This window comes from Leptodactylus fuscus, chromosome 6 (assembly GCF_031893055.1).
Source record: "Leptodactylus fuscus isolate aLepFus1 chromosome 6, aLepFus1.hap2, whole genome shotgun sequence".
NCBI lineage: Eukaryota > Metazoa > Chordata > Amphibia > Anura > Leptodactylidae > Leptodactylus > Leptodactylus fuscus.
In genome coordinates this window covers 160,671,683-160,681,294 of record NC_134270.1, presented here as the reverse complement: position 1 = coordinate 160,681,294, position 9,612 = coordinate 160,671,683, and the positions used below count along the sequence as shown (strand labels likewise).

The following is a 9,612-nucleotide window of genomic DNA, read 5'->3' as shown; positions in this document are numbered from 1 at the left end:
ACAATTCCACCTTTGGGCAGAACCAGAAAATATGTTCTATATTTTACTGCAAATTCAGCATGTCAGTTTTGTTGTGGATTTCACTCTATGCACTGAAAGGGTTAAATCTGCGGCAAAATGCACCAGGCATGTCGATACCTGGTCAACTTACATTTGAATACACTACCAGAAGGAAAATCTGAATCATTTTGGCCATGCTACCTTTTCTGTATCAAGCCTCAAATGTGTAAATTTATATAGATTTTTTTTATATACCACAAAATATGTATCTTATGTAAAAACAGCCTACTAGTAATAAGTGATCCACTCACAGACCCCAACCACCAATACTGAAAATGCCTGGCCCTGTCCACACTTTGTGCATGTAGCCTTACCCGTGTTATTCCCACAATACCATGCTCTGTAGCATTAGGACCTCTGTTCATCCTGAGCTTCTGCTTCACAAATACAAAATTCATCAGTGACAGATGAGCTGGAGCAAGGGAGAAAGAAAACAGACAATGCAAACGTACTGTGTATTCCATTCAGGATGTGTGGAGAGCTGAATTAGGGGGAATCTGACGCAGTAATGAAGAATGACAATACAGCTTCTTATATTTACTGAAATAAAACTTTATTCTGCTATTATAAATCTTCATAAAATTTCCCAAATACTAAAAGGAACTAAAGCCCCAAAACCATCAAATCTGAAACATCACACCATTATTAGTAAAAGGCTGAAAATAGAGATCACTGCAGCAATAGAAAAGCATCACTCTTCATTGGTCTGTAGAAAATGCAGGTATTAATGGTCCATATACAAGATGGGAATGTTACGCAGAGAGGAGGACACGGCAGACTGTCAGCTCTTCAGCCAAGACAATCATCCAGGCTTCTATGATATCACAGGTAAAGCTCCTTATTGGGCAGTCACTTGTATAGATTCTGACATCAGACCTACAGATCCAGTCACATCCAGAGCTGCGGTTACAAGTCTTTCAGCCCTTTCCGGGTCCCTAGTTCTGGCACAGCTCTGGATGTGACTGGGGTAGAAGACTTGATGTGGAACATATTTGTAGCTAGAATATGAGGTTCTTAGTGCAGGCAGATGGGAGCACAAGAGACCCGGTTACCCAGTATCACAGTCTCCTTCATCCTGTACATTTCAGTAGAGGATTAGGACTACAAAACAGACACTCCTACCCTCTCGCGATAAATACATCTCTTCATAATCTGCGTCTCCACATAAAATGTATAAAGTCTTTAAAATCTTTGGAAACTTTAATTGCAACAAAAGCTATAACGGGAGTAAAAATATATACAAATGTAGAGGAGTGAACGGAGTAGTGGGGGCAGGGCGAGGGCAGTGTCCACATGAGGAGGGTGAAGGTAGAAGCCCCCAGTCTAAATCCAAACATGGGAAGACAGGTACAAAACTACAAACTAATGTGGGGGGGGGGGGGGGATAACATCAGGCACTTAGGTGGAGGTGGGGGTGCATTTTATGATATAGCAACTGGACAGAAAGCCCCAGGTACAATGACCATCAGTAACGGATCAGCCAAACTGGTATAATTTCTATTCAACCCAGAAAAAGGACTGTGACTGCCAGTATGGCCGCCTACATACAGGACTCAGAAGAGGAGTCTGGGCAACCTGTACGATCTGTAATGGCAGCGATACTGGTTTTTATCCAGCTTTCCCAGATACGGATATTTATAGAATGACTGAGCAGAATTTTACACTTGACACAGAAGGAGCCGTCAGACTGGAGACAGTGTCATGTAATTTACAGTTCTCTTTTTTTTTTTGAAGAGGGGTGGATTAACTCTTTGGTGATAGGTTTGCATGTATGTATAACCTCTGAATATAAAGCCTCAGGTTTTCCAAAGAAAATGAATATGAATCCAGTTACAAGTGAGTTTATGACACTGTGCTCTGTGTCCAGGGTTTGCACCATTTTTAAAGTAAACAGTTTTCAGGGCCCATACAATTCTCCAAAAGGCGGGGGGCATGAGAAGGGAGTGCCAGATCAGACTTCCTGAAATAACACAATGAAGATGTAGACCCCTCCCAATGTGAACTCCATCCGTCCAGTAAGATCTGTGTGGCTTCTGAACAAATTCTGATCCTAGCAGCAGGAAACACCAAAATCTGCGCAGGAGATGCGGCCTTTAAAGGGAGACCCCAACCCAAGAAGTGAGTGAATAGAAAACCTCCCACCTTCATCGGGCGTCATCAGTCCAAAGGAGCAATGGCAGAAGCTGCCACTCCTCACAGTGATGCTTTACATCTGCAAAATCCAGATCTCGAGTGCTGCTCTCATCCATCAGATAATGACCCTCGCTGCTCACAGAAACAGACTGTTCACACCAAGGTCCAGAGGCAACCATTAGAACTGCACCCACCCGGAGCTTGACTGACTGGTCGCTGAACTGTAAGAAACAGAACAGAATAGCAGAGTATGTAGTACAGTATTATACCATACAGGGAAGGGGGGTGGAAGAGACCATAAGAAGGGCCAATCTCTGACCACAATAATTCCTTATCCCCATTCGAATGGCTAACCATTGTATAAAATATTCTACTGAGATCCCAACTCACCCTGAAGCCTTTGTGAAGTCACCCCAAGCATCTGTAAAAGCTGCTGGCTCTGTACTGGAAGAAAAACTCCCAATATCAAAGAGTAGCCCTGTATCGGAAGAAATCTGAGTGAGTATGTCTGCTGTAGAGAAAAGGGGAAAACTCAATGACAAACATCTGCGGTGCTGCTCAGGGGAACAAGGGATCGAGCATGCTAAAAAATAAAAACCATATCCATTCTTTGATCCAATGATGCTGAGGTACACTCAGAATGCATCGAAATGTGGAGCCTCACTTATTGCTACATGCCACAAACAATGAGCAGAGTACCTGAGGTTGCAGCCTCCTGGGGGGCGCTCTGCTGAGAAGCTGCTTTGTTGCCAGGTGGTGGGGGTAGCAGGCTGGGTCCAGTGCTCAGAGGTCGCGGTTTAGCAGCTGCAGGGGCGCCATCTTTTTTCTTCATATTCTAAGGGTAGAAAAAAAAAAAAAAAAAAGACAAGCTTTGTCAGACCCAGCACTCCAAGAGTTACTGGCACAAATGGAGATCATAAAATAAAGTACTCGGAGAGAAGACTGTGTCCAAATACCATGGACAGGTCATTAGAAACTGCCAAAAATCCAGAGACATTAAACTGTATGTTATAATGACAGAATTATTAGGGTACGTTCAGATACTTGTACATGATCTGGACCAGATGTTATTAACAGAATGATAAACTGCACTTTAATCTTAAAGGGGTTTTCCAGGACTAAAATATGGCATCCTCAGAATAGGTCATTAATAATCAAATTAATCGAGGTTTACCTCCAATGAATTGTATCTGCACATTCTATGAAGGGGAATCCATGCTGCATATATATGTGGTCAATGTCAGCCCAGTGAAGGTCCAACACTGATCAGCTGACTGAAGACACAGAAGTGCTGAGGTGTAATGGCATCAGGTTCATCGCATAGCACAGCTGCAGCTCAGTTTTATAGAAATGAATAGGGCTGATCTGCAATCCTAAACACAGCCCTTACCCAATGTATGAGGCTGGGCTTAGTATTTCAATACTGCGGCCTCTTAAAAAAGATGATCTGTGATGGTCCCAGTTGTCAGACCCCCACCATTCAGATATTCAGGGAAAGGAAAGGTCATATAAAATAATGTCCAGAAAATCCCTTTAATCTTACAATTTACCTCCCCACTGATCAGGAGAATTGGGCCCAGTGTTCTCTCTTAATACTGGACAAGCAAGGCCACTGTCGCTGCATTCAATTTAATGATGAACAGTTTGTTCCAGGATATAAATGTATAATAGATGAGACTCCACAAATCATTAAATTGAAATCCCAAAAGGTTACATGGTTTAGAGGATTTTAACAAGAGCATGTTGATGCTCCATTTAAGGTCTATGACAGGGGTAGGCAACCTTCGGCACTCCAGCTGTTGTACAACTACAACTCCCAGCATGCATACTAGCTCTGCTGTTCATGGAACTCCCATGGAAGTGAATGGAGCATGATGGGAGTTGTAGTTTCACAGCAGCTGGAGTGCTAAAGGTTGCTGACCCCTGGTCTATGAGGATAGATGATAAATGTCTGTCCTGGGAACACCCGTTTAACAGCTCTTAGATTGTGACAGATGATATTACAGACGTACAGCTATGTTGATTTTGATAGTCTGCCCCTCCTTGAAGCCGAGGTCCAACTTTGGCCCAGGATCCGGATTCTGAGCTTGTTTAGCAAATTCTGACTGTTGCTTCACCCACCTGAAAGATGAAAAAGCAGGACAAGAATGACCGAAAGTAGGGAAAATCTGCCACAAACAACAGTGTCAAGGTGTGCTCTTCCTTTAGGATGAGACGTAGAACTCTTCAAAAACAAGGCGCTCCCTCTATCACACAATGCACTTGGAGGGATTTACAGCATCGTTTACATCAGATTTCTGGTGTAAATTATAATAAATTTGGCAGGGGTGATGGCTCCATCACCTATATGTCCATTTTTTGGAAAAGTAGCAGGGGTGGTACAGAAACCCAATGTTTGCAATTTTTTTTTTTTTTTTTTACACCAGAAAACTATTTTAAAGCAATAAATCTTCCCCAATGTATCAGATATCTACAAAGCAGCCACGTAACAGTCACACACAAGAAGACAACCCCAGCAGTGAAGAGGCAGCAGCAGCTATGACCTGTCCTAGCCCGGGCCTTCATACTACATCTGCCCCATTCTATTCCAGTTCTGTACTGGATAGAAGTCCTGGACTATCACATACCAGTTACAAGACCCTCTTTATATAGATGTCTCATCTCAGCAACTTACTTGAAGTGATCCTGTAGAGCAACATTAAAGTCAAACGCATCCCCTCGGTCAGCAAATCCCACACCGATGAATGCTCGCCGCCCTAAAAGCAGGAAAAAGAGCAGGTAAGTCATGGAATTGGAAGAGAATTAACCTGAAAGAGAATATCCACTTCCACCATGTCCTTACCATTTCCATCCTCAATGCAAATCACAAAGTAACGACTGGAATCAGCGACACCTTCCACAGCGATTCCTGGAAACTGCTCCACGGGAGACTGAGCGAAGAGCTCCCCTGCAAATAGAGCCGGGGTGAGAAACACAGACACACGATGCAACCAACAGGATGGGGGAAGACAATGGCCCGAATAAAGGGAGCAGTGAGGACAAAGCCGCATGGTCAAGACTACAGACTTAGAAACTAAGCAGCCCATAATGATAAAAAAAAACACTACAGAAAGAGAAATTATGGCCATGTACCAATTGTTTACCTATATGGAGGTCTCCACTGTGGATAGTATCATAGTAAAGGCAGTACAGATACGAAGATGCCGAATGTGTTTACTTTTATATGTGATCTAGGGCAGGTGTGGGTGAAAAAAGAAACAGAGGTTATCCTGGACATCCCCTTGGGTTCAGACACTGGGATTCCCGGCATCATGGAGAGTTCCTGCCATGTATATACAGTAGTATGGGACAGTGCTGCTGCGGTGTGGAACTTTCTCCTGCTATCATACATTACTATGAGCCTTGGAGTCTAGGGAATTCAGCCAATGCCCTGACTGAATTTTCTGGTCTGGATTCCTCCATGTGCATGGGGCTCCAGGATTCACAGGTTCGCCTGGATGAACATCTGCTCTTTTGCTCAGGCATTCATTCATTTTAATAGGAGTAAAAGGCAGGTTTTTTTGGCTGCAATTCACTGTAATGAATTACTACACTCCAAATGGTCAGCAATGGGGGGGGGAACAAATGCTCCTTAAAGGGCTTGTCCACTTTCAGCAAATATTATTTGTTGATGGTATAATGATTAAATTATACAATTTCCCAATATACTTTGTGTATCCATTCCTCACAGTTTTCTGCTTGCTCATTCTTCTTAAGCCGGGTTCAGACAGGGTTTTTTGGACCGGATTTTGAGGCAGAGACTGCCTCAGAAGCCGGTCCAAAAAACTGCATTCTGCAACTGGTTGCCGATGCAGTGCAGTCATGGCATTCTGCTCCGGATTAGGCCCAAATGAATGGGCTTAGTTGGGAGGGAGGTGTCGAACTGCAGAAACCGCCTGAAGAAAGGGCATGTCGTTTCTTTTTTCCCACAAACCGCTCGCAGAAAAAGGAACCCATTTAATTCAATGAGTGGCGGTTTCTTGAGCTTTTGTATCAAAATCCTGACCAAAAAACCCTGTGTGAACCCAGCATTAAGCCCACGAGATGAAAATCAGCCCATGGTCATGTGATGGATACAGGGGTGCATGACGCATTACAAGGCAGGCCGGTTACTGCACCGTGACTGTAACAAACCCTAAGGGCTAGTTCACACGGGCAATGAGGGGGCGGATTATGGCGCTGAATCCATGTCATAATCCGACCACTCAGAATGGAGGTCTATGTAGACCGCCAGGCTACTTTTTTCCGTGAGCGGCAAGAAAAAATAATCAACATGCCCTTTCTTCAGGCGGACTCCGCAGCTCGTTGAGCCTCACCGCAGCAACCTCCGGAGTCGGCCCATTCATTTGAGCCTACTCCGGAGGCGGAAGCCGCGACAGTCATGGCAGGCGTATTTTGGCCCAAAAGTGACACAGCTCCCCACATCATGCTCAGTGCCAAAATCCGCCCTTCCGCTCCCAGTGTGAACTTAGCCTAAGCCTGTGTGGACTCCAAATAAACAATAACAATCTAGGAAATTAAGGAATGGATACAGAAAATATAGTGGACAATTGTAGAATGTTTCATTATAATAATAAAGTGTATTTGCTGAAACTGGACAACGCAATCTCTCAGCCCTGTCGGGGGGGGGGGGGGGGGGGTGTGTGACTCCAGATAGTGCCGCCACATACTGCTATAAGCTGTCTGATAATAATGCCTAGTACGATAATCCCACCCGAGGAGGTCGGCAGGGCAATAACGCTAGTAGGATACAGCAGGTAATACTATATACTAGTTACACTACTAGCTAGTATCAGTTGCCCTGCCTGCCTCCTCTGTTGGGGTATTAGACCAGTAGTTGGGTGGGGGCAGGTGGATTATCACCAGGCATTATTATTATTAGACAGCTTATAGCAGTATGTGCTCACACTCCTGACAAGGCTTAGAGATTACATTAAGGGGGGGGGGGGATGACTTACCACAAGTGTTCAAATATTGAGGTTTTTCATATTTCTGCTGAAAAAAAAAATCTTACGTACCACGTTTGACACCCTCTAAAATGAATAGGGGCCAGATTTTGGAGCAGTTTCAGAATCAGCTTGAAATTCCTGAAGCATGCGCTTTCTACCAGACAAATTCAGCAAACCCCTCCATGTGAACGAGCCACTATTAGTGTTGGGGCGCAGCAAGTGTGAGTGAGGGGTTACCAGAGGAACGAGGCACTGACCCCGGATGTCCCCAGGAAACAAACAACTATAACTCCTGAGCAGAGATAACGGGGCTCCCTGCCCCCATTTCCTCAAATTTAAGGAAATCCTGTGAACAGCAAAGCGGAGAACTGCAGCGTCATCAGCAGGCACGAGATGATGGCGGGCGTCCTGCCACTACGCTGACACTGACAGTATATACAAGTCAGGCCGCCATCTTTACCAGTAAAGAGACATGGACCGTATAAGGGTCCATGTAATGAGAATTACCATATCCACAGCACTACAGTCCATACAGACAGCTCCATGTCATCAAGTCCTATCACACAGACAGAACAAGAGTGACGTCATCATAACACACGAGTGATGTCACCAGTCGCCATGATGACACACAGGACAGCAGAGATGACAGGGGGGGGTGTATCTATCATTATTACCGCCTATCTATGATGGGGCCTCCAGCGGGGCTCAGGGCGGGTGTGCTCCCATCTCCTCTCACCTGAGGTCTTGTCCTCCAGCTTGATATACGCCATCTTCCCCCGGGCGGTGACGCGGAGGCGGCCGCTCCAGGCCGGCTGGTCGAGCTGCCATTCTGCCGCTCTGTGGAGAGTACAGCTCGGTTACCCCGGTCTTGGAGGTCACAGCCGGGCCTCAGCTGCTCTCCCTGTCCCCCTACTCACCTGTACCCCCGGTTGGACGCCCGTGGAGGAATTCGGTAAACGTGAACTTCCGGCTTCACGCAAAGCACCGACTCGTAATCACCGTCCGCCATCTTACTACACCCAGGACTTCCGCCTATCTCTATAGTCACCGGGGGAGGCAGAGCGTCCTTCTTAGGAATCTGCTACAGGATGCTGGAGTCCGCCCCCCCGTGTGTGCTCTCAGTACTGCACGCTGAGGAGCTCTCTTCTAGTTTAACCCTTTCATGCCTCTGTCAATTTTTGTTTTTCCCTCCTCCCATTCCTTCATGTTTTCATCTTTCCATTCACAGCTTATTGTTTTCCGGAATAGACTGTACTTTGTAATGGCACCATTCAATATGTTGTGCAATGTACTGGGAAGCTGGAAAAAAATCTGAAGAAGGTGGAATTGAAAAAAATGCATTTGCTCCAATTTTTTATGGGTTTAATTTTTAGAGTATTCACTATGTGGTAAAAATGATGATGATGTTACTTGTGTTCTAAATGTACAATTATGGAAATACTAATTTTATATAGTATTTATAATGTTTTGATACATTGTATCTATTATCAGAACTAGAGATAAGCGAGTAGTGAAATATTTGAGATTCGATATTCGTTTCGAGTAGAGCCTCAATATTAGACTACTCAATCGAATATCGAATCCCATTATAGTCTATGGGAAAAAAATGCTCGTTTCAGGGGAAACCACTATTCAACTAAAGGAGAGTCACCAAGTCCACGAATAGCAGGAGGAGAGTGTTTAGGAGGAGCGCTGTGCAGTTAAAGCGCATGGACCTCATTATATTCTATGGGGTCCATGCGCTTTAACTGCACAGTGCTTGCAGTTGCGCTGATATTCCGTTCAGGGGTGTGTGTCCTCCGACAGACTCCTTCCGGACGGGAGGCAAGCGCTAATGTGAACCGGCCCTTACTAGTCCTGCAGAACCAGCACTGATTGGCCGAATGCTATACCCTATATAGCATTTGGCCAATCAACGCTGGTTCTGCAACAGGCTCGTCAATGGAGACTGCTGTTGTCCGACCTTAGACTCCGCCTCCTCAGACGAGCCTGCTGCAGAACCAGCATTGATTGGCCAAATGCTGTATAGCATTCGGCCAATCAACACTGGTCAGTGCATTCCTATGCGAAAAAGTCAGCTCCCGCATAACCACAAGCTGCCAGCTCTCCCGACTAGCAAAGAAGAGCCTGCTGCAGAACCAGCGTTTATTGGCCGAATGCTGTACACTGTATAGCATTTGGCTAATCAACGCTGGTTCTGAATTGAATCTTTACTGCGAATAGTATTTAGAATACCGTAGTATTCTATCGAATACCTACTCGATCAAATACTACTCGCTCATCTCTAATCAGAACCCCTCACTCCCATATACAAGACTTCTCCAGAGTTGAACCACTTCTCTGGAATGCTCTATCCCAGACAATCAGATTAACTCACAATTCCAAGCACAAAATAAAGACACATCTAATCAGACAGGCCTATCACAATTCC

At 45.0% G+C, this 9,612-nt stretch overlaps 1 protein-coding gene across 1 annotated transcript; it reads right to left on the bottom strand.

Moving 5' to 3' along the window:
* Positions 1-588: 588 nt before the first annotated feature.
* Positions 589-8,232, bottom strand: NECAP2 (NECAP endocytosis associated 2). Its single transcript, XM_075277812.1, has 8 exons — positions 8,099-8,232; positions 7,918-8,018; positions 5,036-5,140; positions 4,868-4,949; positions 4,206-4,314; positions 2,893-3,028; positions 2,584-2,671; positions 589-2,414 (listed from the first exon to the last, which is right to left on the bottom strand). The coding sequence occupies exons 1-8, from the start codon at positions 8,188-8,190 to the stop codon at positions 2,372-2,374; spliced, it is 756 nt and encodes a 251-aa protein (XP_075133913.1). The 5' UTR covers positions 8,191-8,232; the 3' UTR covers positions 589-2,371.
* Positions 8,233-9,612: the final 1,380 nt, after the last annotated feature.